Source organism: Harmonia axyridis, chromosome 6, assembly GCF_914767665.1.
Source record: "Harmonia axyridis chromosome 6, icHarAxyr1.1, whole genome shotgun sequence".
In the NCBI taxonomy this organism is placed as follows: domain Eukaryota; kingdom Metazoa; phylum Arthropoda; class Insecta; order Coleoptera; family Coccinellidae; genus Harmonia; species Harmonia axyridis.
The window spans coordinates 16,507,309-16,527,452 of record NC_059506.1 but is presented as its reverse complement, the minus strand read 5'-3'; the positions used below and the strand labels follow the sequence as shown (position 1 = coordinate 16,527,452).

Sequence of the window (20,144 nt, the reverse complement as noted above, 5' to 3'; positions counted from 1 at the left end):
ATTTGGCCTCCCTATCTAGAGAGAAAAAGAATCTGCTTATTGTAATAAGCAGATTCTATTTCTCTCTAGATGAAGTCTCCTGTAGGAGACTTCAACCTTCCTAACATCGATTGGCCTCTTGGCGGCTGCCTGCCTATCTGATCGCCTTCATATTTTTATGCAGAGATAGTCCTTGATTCGAGTCTTGTTCAGCTTGTGACCGGCCCCACTAGATTCCGAGCCGATCAGAATTCATCTCTGTTGGATTTGATATTGGTTAATGATGAAGACCTTATCTCAGATATCAACTGTTTACCCCCATTTGGAAAATCTGACCATTTAACACTTGAATCAAAAATTCAGTTTACTACATCGAAGAAGACCAACATTGTCAGGAGAATGATTAAGTCCATCGATTGTGATTCAAGTTTGAATAATATTCCTAAAATTGAAGAAATAATGTTGCGCGGTTGTGAACATATCCAGCCCCATTTTTTCTGAAGATATTTTCTGAATGTTTTATTATTTTGTCTTAAAGTTCATTAGCCAATATAAATGGAAAATATGAAGAAACTAGTGTGTAGTGAAGCAACGGTTATTTGAATAATATGTATTTCGGCAAAGTATTATTGTTTTCAATTCATAATAATCATTCTTCTTAAATGTTATTTTAAAATTTTTTTAATTATGTATAATCCATTCACCAGGTCAGAGGGGTGCTCAGCTTAAATATGAAGATATTTTCCAACCTTTTATTAAATTCCTATTATTTGGATTTGTTTCTAAATATCAAAAATATTCAGTAATACTGAGAAAAAAATTATGTTCATTTTTCATCATATTTTTTCCTCAATAAATATCACAAGTATTCACGAAATACTTCTGGTTACCTACATTTGAAAGGAATGTTTTAGAGGGCGCAGCCTACCCTTAAATAGGGATCAACTGATGAACCATAGAATAGAGCGCTGACATCACGTGCGTCTAAAAATAAATTTTAGGCGGGAAGACTCGACGACAATGTTTTTATTATCAATTATCGTGGAAAGATGCGATAATTGCGATCCTTATTTCATCAACTTTCTGTATTTTGATTAGGGCACTAATATAGCTGTGATTGATTAATAGGTACTGACATGTTAGTTTGAATTATGGATCCTATTAGTTTTTCTGGAGACGACGATAATATAATTGAATTCCAAAAAAATACCTTGCAATTCGAAAAGGAACAAGAAGAGAGATGGACATCATTTTTTTCAAAACATTCAGTTGATATGGACTTGGAGTCTATTCCATCTGTTGGTATATATGAAGTCCGAAATGACTTCGATTCAAAAAGCGATGAGAACTCCTCAGTTGACCAATCTGACGAAATAATTGAATGCAAAAACAATGTAGAAGTAGCAAATGTGAGTAAAAATAATAGAAAAAAAGGGTTTCCTAAAAAAGTACCTACAGTCATAAGGGTAAATGATGAAAAAACTGATTCCTTACTTGAGCAGTCTGAAGAAATAATTAAATCAGAAAGTCATGAAGTACTTGAAAATATTGAAACCATCAAGAAAAATAAACTACCTAAAATAGTTCCTAAAAATAAAATAATAGGGTCAGATATATTATCAGTCAATGCAATTGAAAAAAGCAATACAAACTTTATTGTCGAACAATCGAAAAGAATCATTGAAACTGAAAGCAATGACGGAGAAAATGTAGGAAAAAAGAACAATAAAAAGGAGGTCTGTCAAATGATATCTACAGTTACAAATAGTTATTCTAAAGGATGTGGATATCAATTAAAATTATCAGATAATATGTCACAAATAGTAATCCAAAAAGTGCTGGTAAATTTTATTGAAGGTGAATTGAAAAGTAGATTAGGATATTATTTTGTTTTCTTATATAGCTCTTGCATACAAAGAGACAAAAATCAGGGCCTATGGAGAGATGTATTTGTGAAGGAGCTTATTAAGGTGGGAAAAAAAGTGAATAACAAGGACATTCTTACATACATACAAAGAATTTTTGATCCTGCTAAACCTATAAATTCTAAAGCTCTTATTGATACAGTAGAAAATAAATATAAAAGTGAACTAAGATCATGTTTTGAAAGAGCATATGATAGTGATCATTCTTCTGATGAGGAAATTTGGAATAAGATACATTTGGAATGGAATAGATTGAATAAAAATATTCCTGAAAAATGTCTTTGTATATATCATAGACAACTATTTGGGTATGTATTGCTAAACTACTACTATATACAGGGTGTGTCAATAGTATAAGTACTTGATCGGTCGCTAACTCCTGTAAAATTTGGTCTGGGAGAATGATTCCAATTTTGACTAATTCAACATCAGTCAGCGCATAAGCTTGAATTATTTTTGAGCCTACAGGCTGGTCTGAAAGTTGTGAAACACAATACGTCCCTGGTTTTTCAAATGGCAATGCCAAATTTCAATATCATACTCATGATCTCTAGGAAATTCTGATTTCAAAATACCCCACTTGTATCATTTATGTGTGGTACTTTTTGATGTAGGCTACTTTTTTTTGAAAAATTTCATGATCATAATGGTTTAAACTAAAGATCTTGAAAACCCTTCAAGATAATTGTTTTGAATTCCCAAAAAAATTTTCAAGTCTTCTGCAAATTTACAGATCAGTCTACATGAGGTCCAAAAGCCACTGCAATTTTTGAAAAATGACCTTTGAAGAATTTCAATACCTAAGTCCATTTTTTCATGCGCCCAATTTTTTTTCCTTTCGGATAGCCTAGTGAGCTGTCTTCTTTTTATTGTCTAGATGTGTCTAAGATGAATAATTGAATAATTTTCAAATTGCTTCGCATTTCATGTTTCTTCCTGGGGGTAGTAGTATACTTTTCACACATACAATTTCACAGGGATAAGATTACTTAATATCTACTAGTAATATCAATGAAATATAAGCGAAATCAAAGAAATCATCAAAATAATTGAAAACATGCATTTTGAGAAAATGAAATTAAGATCTCGTCAAATAATAGAACATAGTCTGAATTCTCTTATATTTTTCAAAATGACTGCATATTTTCATCTGAAAAAATCTCATCAATATTTATCGCTCAAATGATCTGTTCAGATGTCTGCAAACTTTTTTAATAATTTCAATATGATTGTGAAAAAAGTTTGCTAACATCTGAGCAGATCATATGAGAGATGAATATTGAATTTTTAAAGTTTGTGTTGTCAACTCTTTGCTATGATGCTGATGTACTTATTCTAATTGTGGGTATTCATTTTATTCCTAATAAGAATTGATTTTGGTGGTTTTCAATTAAATTTTCATGTGTTATATTCATGTTCATTGGCATTTATTTGAAATAATCATTTAATAATGAATTTTATAGTGTACAATCAAATGTTTGTGATTCAATCTCAAAATTTGTAAAAGGTTTATTTTAACAGTCTGGCAACGACAATTTCCTTCATTCGCTGACATCTTGCCATTGATAAAATAAAAAAAATAAACTCCTATATTTCTTGACATCTTAGTCTGTATTCTCCATTTTGAATGATATCTCGAGATTATTTACATTTATTATTCAAGGAGAATATGGTTAATCAAAATGAATAACTTTCTTCATAATATCTACTTGAAGCTATAACAAAAATCATTCTGCAAAACTCAGGAAATACTTAATTTTTTTGATGAACCAAATGACCTCAAAAGTTGAAACTGATAAGTTTGTACATACAATAAAATATTCGATTTTTTTTTTCAGTCCTATTTCAATCATTAATTCTTAATTTTTATTGATGTTGTAATGGATGCTTATAAATGTTGAAAGAGTAATACAAACACATTTATCTGAAGCAAGTGATGAAAATTGAAAACGACTTCTTCCTAGTGAAGATCATATAATGAAGAAAGACAGTTGAAGGCCTAAACTGTTTTATAATGTTTACTTGGGTCCATCAAGTGGAGTTGAGTATATTCAATATCAATATCAAATATATCAAATATGGAACTTATGTTTATTTTGTAAAAATTCAGTGTATAATGTCTCATTTTTTTATGTTTTCCTAATAAAACTTCATTTTTTAATTATTATTTCCAATAGAAAATCCTTTGAAATCATTGAAAAAAATTGAATTTATGAATTTATATCTTACTCAATATTTCGAAAACCATAATAATATTTGAGAAGCATTATTGAAGAAGAAAAATCAAACACTACGTTAACAAAAAAATTTATTTTTTATTTTCAGAGATGACTAATGAATCTTGGAGTTTGGTACATCCATTAGTACGTTAAATATTCATTTATATTTTTTATTTATTCAACATTAGCAAGAATTACAATTACAAGGATTCATAAAAAAAAAAGAAGAAATTTACAATTGATAATGAACATAAACTATCAGATAAAACTCTTAAATATCAACAATATCACATAAAATAAACAACTCAGTAATTTCTACATAGGTACAAATATTCTTTCTTTAAAACAACTTGGGAAATGTTGAAAATGTCAATAAAGAAATGTGCTAGTCATAAAACCACATGGTTCTAAAAAAAATGGAGTTATTACATTATCTCAGTGAACACGAACAAGAAACACGTATATTTCGAATACTCTGTGGCAGACTGTGTTTTCTAATAGTTGTGATGATGATAGTGATCAAATTGTTTGTGAGTTATGAATAGTAAGATCTGATTGATAGATTCTACTAACTGCTTCATTAAAATTCTCTGGGGTCATCGAAATTTCAACAATTAATTATTATTATGACCATTCATTTTAAGATATTTGTTCATTTTTTTATAATTATACTTATGCGCATACTATTGCGACTGAACGTGCGTCGCGGCTCCCCACCGAATATTACAAACATCATTGTGTATGTTGCGAATTCCAGCTGTTGGATTCAGTCCACACAAAGTCGTGGGACGGATTGCTGATTTTCAGGTATAATTGGTGGCTGGCGTTTGCGTAATTTCCTTTAATTTTTCTTCCCGTGATCCTATTTCCTCCTTTATCGTGGCCTTCCCATCTGTGGTAAGTCTTCCTTACAGGCCCAAGGGAGTGAAGGGTTTACTTGTTTTCCTTGCAACCCTTTAATTTTCTTCAGATTCTTTGAGAAAGTATCAGTATGCCTCAGATTTGTCCTGTCTGTTCTAATATTACTGAAGGCGCTGGTCCGACGCATCAGTGCTCTGTATGTAGAAAACTTTTTCATTTAAGATTCGTTAATTTATCGGAAACGGAGGTCGATTATATGAGGGATTCTAACACTAAATGGCGGTGCCTCACTTGTGATTCTCGTGAACGAACTCTTCGTGGCAAGTCTCAGGGAGATCAATCAATCACTATGGAGCATTTTACGCTCCTTATGCAGCAAATAACGACAATTGCGGAAGAAGTCAAATCCATAAGAGATAACCAGGCTGTGTTGGTTGAGGAACTCGCAAAGTGCCGTACTACACCAGGGAACCATTCTTCTGTTCTGTCTGAGCATAGGAATGAGATCGATGAATGCCATGCTAAAATAGCTGCGCAAGATGATCGTCAGTCAAGTCTTAGCAGACATTTTGAGAAAGTCCAGCAGGAAGTCAATGTTTTGGGAAGCTCTTCTCCTCGTGGGGGACCGCAGTCTGTCATATCGTCGTTTAATTTGATCCTAAATAATGTTCCGAAAAATTCGTCCATGGAGGGTGATAATCGGAAGGCATCGTATATTTTGCGCTCAATTGGGGAAATGTGTCTGTTCAAACGATTAGAACAAAACGTCTGGGTAGGATTTCGAATTCGAGGACAAGAGTCACGCTCCAGAGTGCTATGGATGTGATGTCTTTGCTGGGGAATAAGAAAAAATTACTGAACAATGAAACTTATAAACGTGTTACTGTCACGAATGATAAAAAAAAATCCAACTTGCCGAAATGCAGTGCCTACGGAAGGAGCTCAAAACCAGAGAGGCGAAAAGTGAAAGAGACATAACTATCAAGTATAAAAAGGCATTCCATCTATCGATCATTGAGTTGCTTCTTTAAAAAACTAGCCCTTACAGTGAATGAGTGGAAATTTATTTACACCAATGGTCAATCCCTTCAAAGCTCAAAACTTTCTGAATTTTTGGTCTTCGTACAGTCGTATAAACCCTTTATCATTTTCATTTCCGAATTCTGGCTCCAACCCTCTGTAGCAGACTTTGTTGTTAATATTTCAAATTACCAGCTTTATAGAGCTGACAGTACTACCACAGTAGGACATCGACGAGTTTGCATTTATTGAGGGATATTTTCCTTTTTTTTCTACAATCTCTGCCCATCGCGTTGATGTTTCTGGAATTGATAACATCTTCGTTGATATCATGTTTGGTAGTTTCCAGTTAACTATAGGCTGTGTTTATCGTCCGAGAGCCAGCCAATTTGACAGTATATTTTCTGCCCATTTGGCCTCCCTATCTAGAGAGAAAAAGAATCTGCTTATTGTAATAAGCAGATTCTATTTCTCTCTAGATGAAGTCTCCTGTAGGAGACTTCAACCTTCCTAACATCGATTGGCCTCTTGGCGGCTGCCTGCCTATCTGATCGCCTTCATATTTTTATGCAGAGATAGTCCTTGATTCGAGACTTGTTCAGCTTGTGACCGGCCCCACTAGATTCCGAGCCGATCAGAATTCATCTCTGTTGGATTTGATATTGGTTAATGATGAAGACCTTATCTCAGATATCAACTGTTTACCACCATTTGGAAAATCTGACCATTTCACACTTGAATCAAAAATTCAGTTTACTACATCGAAGAAGACCAACATTGTCGGGAGAATGATTAAGTCCATTGATTGTGATTCAAGTTTGAATAATATTCCTAAAATTGAAGAAATAATGAATATATGTTGCGCGGTTGTGAACATATCCAGCCTCATTTTTTCTGAATGTTTTATCATTTTGTCTTAAAGTTCATTAGCCAATATAAATGGAAAATATGAAGAAACTAGTGTGTAGTGAAGCAATAATGGTTATTTGAATAATATGTATTTCGGCAAAGTATTATTGTTTTCAATTCATAATAATCATTCTTCTTAAATATTATTTTAAAATTTTTTTAATTATTTATAATCCATTCACCAGGTCAGAGGTGTGCTCAGTTTAAATATGAAGTTATTTTCCAACCTTTTATTAAATTCCTATTATTTGGATTTGTTTCTAAATATCAAAAATATTCAGTAATACTGAGAAAAAAATTATTTTCATTTTTCATCATATTTTTTTCCTCAATAAATATCACAAGTATTCACGAAATACTTCTGGTTACCTACACTTGAAACGAATGTTTTAGAGGGCGCAGCCTACCCTTAAATAGGGATCAACTGATGAACCATAGAATAGAGCGCTGATTTCACGTGCGTCTAAAAATAAATTTTAGGCGGGAAGACTCGACGACAATGTTTTTATTATCAATTATCGTGGAAAGATGCGATAATTGCGATCCTTATTTCATCAACTTTCTGTATTTTGATTAGGGCACTAATATAGCTGTGATTGATTAATAGGTACTGACATGTTAGTTTGAATTATGGATCCTATTAGTTTTTCTGGAGACGACGATAATATAATTGAATTCCAAAAAATACCTTGCAATTCAAAAAGGAACAAGAAGAGAGATGGACATCATTTTTTTCGAAACATTCAGTTGATATGGACTTGGAGTCTATTCCATCTGTTGGTATATATGAAGTCCGAAATGACTTCGATTCAAAAAGCGATGAGAACTCCTCAGTTGACCAATCTGACGAAATAATTGAATGCAAAAACAATGTAGAAGTAGCAAATGTGAGTAAAAATAATAGAAAAAAAGGGTTTTCTTAAAAAGTACCTACAGTAATAAGGGTAAATGATGAAAAAACTGATTCCTTGCTTGAGCAGTCTGAAGAAATAATTAAATCAGAAAGTCATGAAGTACTTGAAAATATTGAAACTATCAAGAAAAATAAACTACCTAAAATAGTTCCTAAAAATAAAATAATAGGGTCAGATATATTACCAGTCAATGCAATTGAAAAAAGCAATACAAACTTTATTGTCGAACAATCGAAAAGAATCATTGAAACTGAAAGCAATGACGGAGAAAATGTAGGAAAAAAGAACAATAAAAAGGAGGTCTGTCAAATGATATCTACAGTTACAAATAGTTATTCTAAAGGATGTGGATATCAAATTGGGTATGTATTGCTAAACTACTACTATATACAGGATGTGTCAATAGTATAAGTACTTGATCGGTCGCTAACTCCTGTAAAATTTGGTCTGGGAGAATGATTCCAATTTTGACTAATTCAACATCAGTCAGCGCATAAGCTTGAATTATTTTTGAGCCTACAGGCTGGTCTGAAAGTTGTGAAACACCATACGTCCCTGGTTTTTCAAATGGCAATGCCAAATTTTAATATCATACTCATGATCGCTAGGAAATTCTGATTTCAAAATACCCCACTTGTATCATTTATGTGTGGTACTTTTTGATGTAGGCTACTTTTTTTTTGAAAAATTTCATGATTATAATGGTTTAAACTAAAGATCTTGAAAACCCTTCAAGATAATTGTTTTGAATTCCCAAAAAGTTTTCAAGTCTTCTGCAAAGTTACAGATCAGTCTACATGAGGTCCAAAAGCCACTGCAATTTTTGAAAAATGACCTTTGAAGAATTTCAATACCCAAGTCCATTTTTTCATGCGCCCAATTTTTTTTCCTTTCGGATAGCCTAGTGAGCTGTCTTCTTTTTTTTGTCTAGTTGTGTCTAAGATGAATAATTGAATAATTTTCAAATTGCTTCGCATTTCATGTTTCTTCCTGGGGGTAGTAGTATACTTTTCACACATACAATTTCACAGGGATAAGATTACTTAATATCTACTAGTAATATCAATGAAATATAAGCGAAATCAAAGAAATCATCAAAATAATTGAAAACATGCATTTTGAGAAAATGAAATTAAGATCTCGTCAAATAATAGAACATAGTCTGAATTCTCTTATATTCTTCAAAATGACTGCATATTTTCATCTGAAAAAATCTCATCAATATTTATCGCTCAAATGATCTGTTCAGATGTCTGCAAACTTTTTTAATAATTTCAATATGATTGTGAAAAAAGTTTGCTAACATCTGAGCAGATCATATATGAGAGATGAATATTGAATTTTTAAAGTTTGTGTTGTCAACTCTTTGCTATGATGCTGATGTACTTATTCTAATTGTGGGTATTTATTTTATTCCTAATAAGAATTGATTTTGGTGGTTTTCAATTAAATTTTCATGTGTTATATTCATGTTCATTGGCATTTATTTGAAATAATCATTTAATAATGAATTTTATAGTGTACAGGGTGGGCAAATTTCGATGTTTTAGCACTACAACTTTTAAACCAGAGGAGATAGACAAAATCTGATACCCACTTCTCGATCTCTTTTTCTGAGAAACTAACGAGGGTAGTATTCATTTTTGGCCACCTTCTTTTGTTTTCGAGTTATAAGCTAAAATTGGAAATATGGCGATATCGAAAAACATTTATATCTCCGCTAATACTGATGATAGAGCTCTGAAATTAAAACATTATACAGGCACTTTTTTACGTAGAATCCAGTGGCGTGCTCGTATTTCCAAAAAGGTTTTTAATTACGAAGCTATGACCCAAAGTTATGTTTTTTCAAATGGGAACACTAGATTTTTGTGTCATTTTCTGAAAGCTTGATTTTTCCTGATTTCAAAAATATATAACATCGTATGATTCGGATCAATATAAATAATAGAAAATGGCCAAAAACCTCTTTTCACCTAAGAGTCTCAATATTTCTATGGTTTCAACTGTTGATGAACACAGAAAAATTGAGCTTTCTAAAACAAGAGCAGTGTCCTTCCGTCAATCTGATTATTTCTATGCTTTTCACTTATTTCTAAAAAATTCGAATCTAGATATGTTTCATAAATTTTTTTATAAAAATTTATTTGGAAATAACGGAGAAACCACAAGATCGAATTTTTCAATCGAAATTGTTGTATTGAGATGCATGTATCAGGAGATTATTTACATAGGTCTCTAGAATCAATACGCACAAATACCAATCCATTTTAAACAGCATATGAAACATTGCATATATGATTGAACTCAACATTTTAATTTCGAAGGGACAAACAAGAAATAATATTTAACCTAATAATGATAACAATTGCACAATGCACAGTCGACACCTCTTCTCGATATTTCAATAGATGAATATTTGAAACTGTGTTCAAGCTACCTAGGAAACTTTTTCCAAGTTCGTTCATCTTTTCGAAACTATTTGTTTAAAATAAATATAGATTTGAAGTTTGTAGAAATAAGTGAAAAGCATAGAAATAATCAGATTGACAGAAGGACACTGCTCTTGTTATAGAAAGGCTCATCAACAGTTGAAACCATAGAAATATTGAGACTCTTAAGTAAAAAAAGGTTTTTGACCATTTTCTGTTATTTATTTTGATACGAATCATACGATGTTATATATTTTTGAAATCAGGAAAAATTAAGCTTTCAGAAAATGGCACAAAAATCTAGTGTTCCCATTTGAAAAAACATAACTTTGGGTCTTAGCTTCGTAATTAAAAACCCTTTTGAAAATACGAGCACGCCACTGGATTCTACGTAAAAAAGTGTCTGTATAATGTTTTAATTTCAGAGCTTTATCCTCAGTATTAGCGGAGATATAAATGTTTTTCGATATCGCCATTTTTCCAATTTTCGCTTATAACTCGAAACAAAAGAAGGTGGCCAAAAATGAATACTACCCTCGTTAGTTTCTCAGAAAAAGAGATCGAGAAGTGGGTATCAGATTTTGCCTATCTCCTCTGGTTCAAAAGTTGTAGTGCCAAAACATCGAAACTTGCCCACCCTGTACAGTGCATCCCATTTTGGGTGAGACTGCCAGGTTTCTCACTTGTTATTTAAGATAGAGCCTTGCGGTTTTCACGTTCCTGTCCTACTTTTTCGTGAAACTCAAGTTGGTCTAATCAGATTTTGCATAACTGTTTCCGTTCAAGAGATACAGGGTGATTTTGGAAATTGATACTTTTCGGACCCCTCCTTTATCTCCGAAGTTATTAGAAATAATGCTGAGGTAAAAGCTACGTCTGAATCAGAATTTTGCGTAGAATCCAGTGGCGTACTCAATATTTTTTTTCGGGGTAAGGTTTTGAAGATTCAACACAAACCTATATTTTTTTTAATGGAACACCCTATATATCATTACTTCGTTGAATTCGTTATTTTTTTCCCTTCAACATGATATATGATACTATGTAGGTAGGATGTTCAGAAATGTTAAAAAAACACTAAAACGTCAAATAATGATGATTTTTTTGTAAATGGGCCATGAATTTTCTTTGTTTCAATAAGAGGATTATTACTTTCGATTTTTAAAAATAGTAGGTCATTGATGACACAAACATCCTTGTTGTTATTATGGCTACTATGCATTTGGGAGCATTGTTTTATCAAGTAGGCATTGGAGGGAAAAAACCAATCTGATCTAGCTGTCATCGCTATAAATTATTGTTATTATTATTGATTCTTCTTTTCTATGAGAAATCCATTGCCCATTAACAAAAAATCATCATTATTTGATGTTTTAGTGTGTTTTCAACATTTCTGAAAATCCTACCTACATAGTGTCATATATCATTTTGAAGGGAAAAAAAATAACGAATTCAACGAAGTAATGATGCACATAGTGTTCCATTTAAAAAAACATAAGTTTGTGTTGAATCTTCTAAACCATACCCCGAAAAAAAATATTGAGTACGCCACTGGATTCTACGCAGAATTCTGATTCAGAAGTAGTTTTTACCTCAGCATTATTTCTAATAACTTCGGAGATAAAGAAGGGCTCCGAAAAGTATCAATTTCCAAAATCACCCTGTATTTTTTGAACGGAAACAGTTATGCACAATCTGATTAGACCAACTGTAGTTTCACGAAAAAGTAGGACAGGAACGTGAAAACCCCAAGGCTCTATCTTATATAACAAGCGAGAAACCTGGCTGTCTCACCCAAAATGGGATGCACTGTACAATCAAATGTTTGTGATTCAATCTCAAAATTTGTTTTGTAATCAATAAAAGGTTTATTTTAACAGTCTGGCAACGACAATTTCCTTCAATCGCTGACATCTTGCCATTGATGAAATAAAAAAAATAAACACCAATATTTCTTGACATCTTAGTCTATATTCTCCATTTTGAATGATATCTCGAGATTATTTACATTTATTATTCAAGGAGAATATGGTTAATCAAAATGAATAACTTTCTTCATAATATCTACTTGAAGCTATAACAAAAATCATTCTGCAAAACTCAGGAAATACTTAATTTTTTTGATGAACCAAATGACCTCAAAAGTTGAAACTGATAAGTTTGTACATACAATAAAATATTCGATTTTTTTTTCAGTCCTATTTCAATCATTAATTCTTAATTTTTATTGATGTTGTAATGGATGCTTATAAATGTTGAAAGAGTAATACAAACACATTTATCTGAAGCAAGTGATGAAAATTGAAAACGACTTCTTCCTAGTGAAGATCATATAATGAAGAAAGAAAGTTGAAGGCCTAAACTGTTTTATAATGTTTACTTGGGTCCATCGAGTGGAGTTGAGTATATTCAATATCAATATCAAATATATCAAATATGGAACTTATGTTTATTTTGTAAGAATTCAGTGTATAATGTCTCATTTTTTTATGTTTTCCTAATAAAACTTCATTTTTCAATTATTATTTCCAATAGAAAATCCTTTGAAATCATTGAAAAAAATTGAATTTATAAATTTATATCTTACTCAATATTTCGAAAACCATAATAATATTTGAGAAGCATTATTGAAGAAGAAAAATCAAACACTACGTTAACAAAAAAATTTATTTTTTAATTTCAGAGATGACTAATGAATCTTGGAGTTTGGTACATCCATTAGTACGTTAAATATTCATTTATATTTTTTATTTATTCAACATTAGCAAGAATTACAATTACAAGGATTCATAAAAAAAAAGAAGAAATTTACAATTGATAATGAACATAAACTATCAGATAAAACTCTTAAATATCAACAATATCACATAAAATAAACAACTCAGTAATTTCTACATAGGTACAAATATTCTTCCTTTAAAACAACTTGGGAAATGTTGAAAATGTCAATAAAGAAATGTGCTAGTCATAAAACCGCATGGTTCTAAAAAAAATGGAGTTATTACATTATCTCAGTGAACACGAACAAGAAACACGTATATTTCGAATAAGAAAAAAGAGGTTAACCGTCTTACGAGTGACAGCTCTTCCTAATTTTCTCTCCAAATTTCGCTAATTTTGAGTAAATTTTTGTACTAACAATCAGAAAACTCTACTAACTCAGTGTTGTGTTTGTGGAAACTGTTGGTAAGTCCATTTTTAATTTTTTTCTCACCTTCCTGATTTCACATAAAGGGTTATAAAAAACGGTAGAGTGATAACGAAATAATTTAATACGATCTCAATGGACTGGTCGTCGGGGGATCCTCCGGATCTCCCGGAGGATTCTCCAGACCCCCTTGGGGATTCTTCCACCTCAAGTCAAAGCAAAATCTCTCGCCCTAAACCCCCACTCTCTCCAAAAGTATTTGATCGCTTAACTAAAAAGTCCCAATCTACTTTCTCTTCTATCCTAACCAAGGTACCTGAAGAGTCCTTCTCTCAGTATTCACTAGCAGATGTTGCATTACTTTCTAGGGAAATCAACAGTGTCATAGATATATCTAAGGATGATTCAGAATTATTTGCAGAAGCCTCATGTGCTTCTCAGACAGTTTCTACGCTTTTATCCCGCCTTTCTGAAAATTCTCAGTCTCCAAACAACAAACCCCAAAGGAAGAAAATATCTCATACTTACTCCATCGGTGACTGTGGCCCCTTTATGGTAATTGTAGAATCAAAGGCAAACGACAATATTGGAAATATGCACCCGATGAATTTTGGTAAAGAATTAGTCCGACTCAAGGTTCCAGGCGTCAAAGACGTGAACAAAAAAGGAAAAAAAAGAATTTCTGTAGAATTCACTAACTCTCTTTGTGCCAACGAATTTTTGTCAAAAAATCCTTTCATCAACGACCCCAACATCGATGTCTTCGTTCCTTCACGAATGGTTTCTAGCAGAGGTGTCATAAGAGACGTAGGATCTGATATAACTGAAGAAGATATACTAAATCACTCTCATTCCAGAATAAAAATTATTGGTGCCCGCCAATTGAATAGAAGAGTCACCAGAGAGGGTGTCACTTCTTATATTCCTTCTAACTCTTGGGTTCTCACCTTCCACGGCAAAATTTTGCCTGAGAAGATAGGTATTTTTGGCGTTATAAGACATGTGAATTTGTATGTTGGTCCAGTGATCCAGTGCTACAATTGTTTAAGATACGGCCACACAAAGGTAAACTGTAATTCCCCTAAGGAATCAAGTAAATGTCGAAACTGTGGTGAAAAACATGATGAATCAGAATGCCCCAATACATCAAACCCCAAATGCTTTTTTTGCCATGGTGATCATGCTGCCACAGATAGAAAATGTCCTGAATACTCCAGACAAAAACAAATTAACAATCTAATTGCTCTTGAGAACATCTCATACTTTGAGGCGATGAAGTTGGTCCCAAAATCATATGCTGACAATCTTCCTGATAAGGAAGCAGTGAACCCAGTCACCCGTCCATCATCTTTCCCCCCCTTGGTGCGTCAGGAAAAGAGGTACAACTCCCCTCAGGATGCTACACTAATATCCGTCCAGAACAGAAGCTCTCTCCTCCAACCCAGTCACCCAAGAACATCATATTCAACACAATTGAAACGAAGAAAACTTCCCCAATCCCCTGGTTACAATAGGGAAGCCCACAATAACCAGCTTCTCCACCTATCCCTTCCACTCTCCCCAATTCCTTCAGAAAAATCTAACCTCCCAACAATTCCTTCACAAAAATCTAACCTCCCAACAATTCCTTCAAGAAGTCTTCCCAAAATATCCCTATCAGACGAAGACCTTTTCAAAATTCTAGCACAACGTATATTCAATAATTTTGATTCTGAGTTAGTTAAGAGCCTTATGAACTTTTTGACCAATAATCAACCATCGACATCATCTTCTCAGCTTCCTCAAAATATAAATAAATCTGTTAATCCTGTCCCCACTGTTCCTAATAAATAAACATCAATTATTCCTCTATACCACCTATTTTGCTGTCAGTTTCATTTCCCTCTCTAATCCTAATGTTTAAAATCCTACAGTGGAATATTAGATCTATAACATTCAACAAAGACAACCTACAATATAACATAGAGGAATATCATCCGAACATAATACTCCTTTCAGAAACTTGGCTGAAAATCGACCAAACCTTTAAGATACCAGGCTATAACATAATTAGACAGGATAGAAGTACTAGAGGAGGCGGTATAGCCTCGCTCATTAAAGATAACCTGCTTTTCACTGATCATGTCCTCAGTTTATCTCCCCCAGATGGTGTCAACATTCATGCATTTAAAGTTGACCACCTTTCAATTGTGAACATCTACTGCCCTCCAAATATTGTTCTTCCGTTAGATTTCTGGCATAATCTGACCTCTGCCCTCATTTCTCCCTATCTCATCTGTGGCGACATTAATGCTCAGAACCCCTCCTGGGGTTCTCACAATAGAAACAGAAATGGGAATATTCTTGAACGGTTCCTGCTATCAAGCGATTCATGTCTCCTCAACGACGGATCTTCTACAAGAGTCACCCCTCCAGATAAGTCCAGCTCACCAGATATTTGTCTCTGCTCCCCTGATATTAGGATCGACACTTCATGGGAGGTTCTCCCAGATCCAGGTGGGAGTGACCACTACCCCACTTTAACGACAATTATGGATCTCAGCTTACCTGAATTTCCTCAAAACTTCTTTTCAACCTCCAAATACAACATTAAAAAGGCTAACTGGTTGTTGTTTCAGGAACTAATTATCCACGAGATCGAACGACAAGATATTCAAGGTCTGGATGATATTCGAGCAATAATTTTATCTGCAGCTGATCGTTCAATTCCTGTAAAAAAACACCCTGAAAAACTCTCCAGCTATAGGGTTCCCTGGTGGGACGACGAGCTAACCACTCACGTAAAAAACAGGTCAGAGGCCTATAAAAAATACCGCCTCAATCCCACATTAGAGAATTACTTGAATGCAAAACATAAACAAGCTACAACCAAACGAAAAATCAGAGAAAAGAAGAAAACATCCTTCAGAGAGTTCTGTGAGAGTCTGTCAGTAAAAGATAGTAAAAATCTTTGGAGAAATATCAGAAGATTTCGCTCTGGAGTCTCCCCAAGCCCGTCAAGACGAGCCTCTCCTTCTTGTGGTAGAGAAATCCTCTCTAGACTCTGTCCATCTCCTCAGCTTGATTTGAACGAAGAAGATAGAACCCCTCTTAGGAACATTGATCCTCCGCCAGGTAACCACTCCATGTTATTCTCTCCTTTTACTTTATGTGAGATGTCGAAAACCATCCATCGTAAAAAGGACTCCGCACCTGGTAAAGATGCGATAACGTACTCAATGTTAAAGCATCTTCCCATTCAGGCCAAAAATGTTCTTCTTCAGGTATACAATAGATTATTTACAGACCCCAATATTCCTCCATCCCTCAAAGAAACAATAATTGTTCCCATTTGCAAACCAGGAAAGCCCCCCCACGACCCCAACAGCTACCGTCCCATAGCCCTCACCTCCTGTCTGCTAAAAATTTTTGAGACCCTTATGGCGTCAAGATTGGAGAGAGTTTATGAGCTAAACGTGCCATCAAATGAACCTCAATATGGCTTCCGAAAGGGCAAATCGGTGACTGATGCGCTGACTGCTATTACAGTCCCAATTTACTCGGCGTATGCAATGAATGAGATAACTCTTGTTGTTTTCCTGGATGTTAAACAAGCTTACGACTCTGTAAACTTTGATATTTTAAAATCAGTTTTAATGGCAGAGGGTGTCCCCCTCCAGATTATTAATCTCCTACGAAACCTCATAGTTGATAGAAGTATTTTTCTACTTGACCCATGTCTCAATGAACTAATTGGTCCGGTATCATCTTTCCTAGGCTTGGCTCAGGGTTCCCCCGACAGCTGCCCTCTGTTTAACCTCTTTGTTAAAGGTCTTTCTTCCTTTCTGATCATCCCAGGAGTTGAAGTACTTCAATACGCAGATGACACTACTGTGAAAGCTTCGGGAAAAACATTCAAAGAAGCCTTTGAGAATATGTCCCGGGCATTAGCCCAGGTTGAGGAATGGACACGAAGTAGAGGCCTAACCATTTCGGCAGAGAAATCTCAAGCAATGTGCTTCCACAAGAGAAAAATCTTGGTCAATCTCCCTACTCTTTATATATTCGATAATGCCATCCCCTGGAAAACCTCCACCAAATATCTTGGAGTTACTTTACAGGTCAACATGAATTGGTCCCTCCATATTGAAAACATGTGCTCGAGAGCTACTAGGAACATCAATGTCATGAAGTCGTTGTGTCGGACATGGTGGGGGTCTCACCCTCAAACCATGTTAACAATTTATAATGCAATCGTCCTTCCCTTTCTTGACTATGGATCTGTCTTTCTTGGCAGATGCTCCAAGTCTGTTCTCTCTCGACTTGATAGGGTCCAATATTCGGCTATCAGAGTAGCACTAGGCTACATGAAGTCCACGCCTATAAATGTCCTCCTCGCAGAGAGTGGTCAACTTCCCCTGTCCTACCGTCGCCTCTGGTTGGCGATCAAGTTTTTGTCAAAGCTAGCTAAGATTTCTCCAAATCCCCTTCTCCAAAGGCTGTCACAACTTTTTTCTTGGCGTCATGCATGGGGTAGTAGACCTATGCCACCTATATTAGAAGCTCTCAATATGCTCCCAGAGACTGGCTCCTTCTATTCCTCTCCCCTCCTTCCTTGTTTCCAGGTTCCCTTGTGTGTCCACTATCTTGACGTTCCCTATTATTCTTTGAACCTTCGTAAATTGGACTTAGACAATTCAGGTTTGTTCGATGAGAGATGCAGGGATAAATTCCCCGATTTCTCTTTGCTATTCACTGATGCCTCAAAATCGCGAGACCAGGTTGGTATTGGTATATATAGCCCTGGAAATATTTCTTTCAGTGGGAGAGTCCCCTCAAGCTTTTCCATTTCATCTGCTGAACTCCTCGCGATTGATAAAGCCCTATCCATTATTGAGGGAATGACTGATGATGTCCTCATCATTTCTGACTCCAAGTCCGCTCTTGAAAAACTGAAAGGTTGGTTCCCCCATTCCAGTAACGATCACATAACTCTGTCAATTCGAAATAAAATTTACCGCATCACCCAAACTAATCGACAAATTAAATTTGTGTGGGTTCCCAGCCACACAAACATCACTGGTAATGACCAAGCAGATCGTCTTGCTAAAGAGGGCAGTAAAATGTCCCATACCCTTACTATTAAGGGCGATATAAAAGAACATTGGCCCTCATTCAAACGCAATATATGGGAAAGATGGAAGACGGAATGGAAGCAAACATCTCTTCATAGAGGTCACCTTTATTCGACCATGATTAACGTTGACCATTTTAGTAGAAAACCCTGGTTCCACTCATTTGCTGATCTCCCTAGAGGTAATATCACAACAATGAACAGACTCAGAGCAAATCACTGCTGTTCTCCGGCTCATTTGGCTAAAATACAAGTTAGGGATGATGACCTTTGCGAATGCGGAGAGAGAGAGGGGACTTACAGCACATTTTCTTTTCGTGCTCTCTAAATGATGTCAAGTGCAGAAATTTATATGATGACCTCTGTAAGATATACGCTGATCACAACTTCCCACTTAATATTCAAGATTTGATATTCTCTGAGAATGTACTGATATATAGGTCACTTTATGGTTTTTTAAATTCATGTGGGCTTAAACTGTAATGTTTTTTTTACAAAATACTAATAATCCCTTCATCCTTTCAGTTCCACAAGTGTTGTCTTTTGTACCGCTCCCCCTGCCCTGGAGCTGGAAAAATACCAACCTCTAATAGTATTGATTGTATTGTACATTGTTCTAAGTTCAGAATAAAAGATAATCTAGTTTAACAAATCTCTCAGTTACAACGAAATGTTCCATGTGTAGATGGCCTCGCTGCCAAGCACAATAAAAGAAGAAGAAGAAGAAGATATTTCGAATACTCTGTGGCAGACTGTGTTTTCTAATAGTTGTGATAATGATAGTGATCAAATTGTTTGTGAGTTATGAATAGTAAGATCTGATTGATAGATTCTACTAACTGCTTCATTAAAATTCTCTGGGGTCATCGAAATTTCAACAATTAATTATTATTATGACCATTCATTTTAAGATATTTGTTCATTTTTCTATAATTATACTTATGCGCATACTATTGCGACTGAACGTGCGTCGCGGCTCCCCACCGAATATTACAAACATCATCCTTTAATTTTTCTTCCCGTGATCCTATTTCCTCCTTTATCGTGGCCTTCCCATCTGTGGTAAGTCTTCCTTACAGGCCCAAGGAAGTGAAGGGTTTACTTGTTTTCCTTGCAACCCTTTAATTTTCTTCAGATTCTTTGAGAAAGTATCAGTATGCCTCAGATTTGTCCTGTCTGTTCTAATATTACTGAAGGCGCTGGTCTGACGCATCAGTGCTCTGTATGTAGAAAACTTTTTCATTTAAGATTCGTTAATTTATCGGAAACGGAGGTCGATTATATGAGGGATTCTAACACTAAATGGCGGTGCCTCACTTGTGATTCTCGTAAACGAACTCTTCGTGGCAAGTCTCAGGGAGATCAATCAATTCTCCTGTAGGGATTCTAACACTAAATGGCGGTGCCCCACTTGTGATTCTCGTAAACGAACTCTTCGTGGCAAGTCTCAGGGAGATCAATCAAGTCTCCTGTAGGAGACTTCAACCTTCCTAACATCGATTGGCCTCTTGGCGGCTCCCTGCCTATCTGATCGCCTTCATATTTTTATGCAGAGATAGTCCTTGATTCGAGTCTTGTTCAGCTTGTGACCGGCCCCACTAGATTCCGAGCCGATCAGAATTCA

The 20,144-nt window shown here is 34.7% G+C and overlaps 2 protein-coding genes and 1 long non-coding RNA gene across 3 annotated transcripts; all 3 read left to right on the top strand.

Moving 5' to 3' along the window:
• Positions 1–918: 918 nt before the first annotated feature.
• Positions 919–4,065, top strand: LOC123681951. The gene is made up of 2 exons (XM_045620336.1): positions 919–2,212; positions 3,743–4,065. The coding sequence occupies exons 1-2, from the start codon at positions 1,131–1,133 to the stop codon at positions 3,765–3,767; spliced, it is 1,107 nt and encodes a 368-aa protein (XP_045476292.1). The 5' UTR covers positions 919–1,130; the 3' UTR covers positions 3,768–4,065.
• Positions 4,066–7,375: 3,310 nt separating this feature from the next.
• Positions 7,376–12,784, top strand: LOC123682827. Its single transcript, XR_006747886.1, has 2 exons — positions 7,376–8,189; positions 12,456–12,784. It is a non-coding gene; the product is annotated as an uncharacterized LOC123682827 (long non-coding RNA).
• Positions 12,785–13,306: 522 nt separating this feature from the next.
• On the top strand, positions 13,307–19,039 carry LOC123682524. Its single transcript, XM_045621171.1, has 3 exons — positions 13,307–13,445; positions 16,026–16,521; positions 17,164–19,039. Exon 3 carries the CDS (start codon positions 17,322–17,324, stop codon positions 18,846–18,848), a length of 1,527 nt encoding a protein of 508 aa, XP_045477127.1. The 5' UTR covers positions 13,307–13,445; positions 16,026–16,521; positions 17,164–17,321; the 3' UTR covers positions 18,849–19,039.
• Positions 19,040–20,144: the final 1,105 nt, after the last annotated feature.

Excerpts from the sequence above, each read along its gene's own strand:
- LOC123681951 (XM_045620336.1), top strand. The coding sequence starts at position 1,131 with ATGGATCCTATTAGTTTTTCTGGAGACGACGATAATATAATTGAATTC. Across the intron at positions 2,213-3,742 it reads TATCATAGACAACTATTTGG|TCCTATTTCAATCATTAATT; the intron begins GTATGTATTGCT and ends TTTTTTTTTCAG.
- LOC123682524 (XM_045621171.1), top strand. The coding sequence starts at position 17,322 with ATGTCCCGGGCATTAGCCCAGGTTGAGGAATGGACACGAAGTAGAGGC.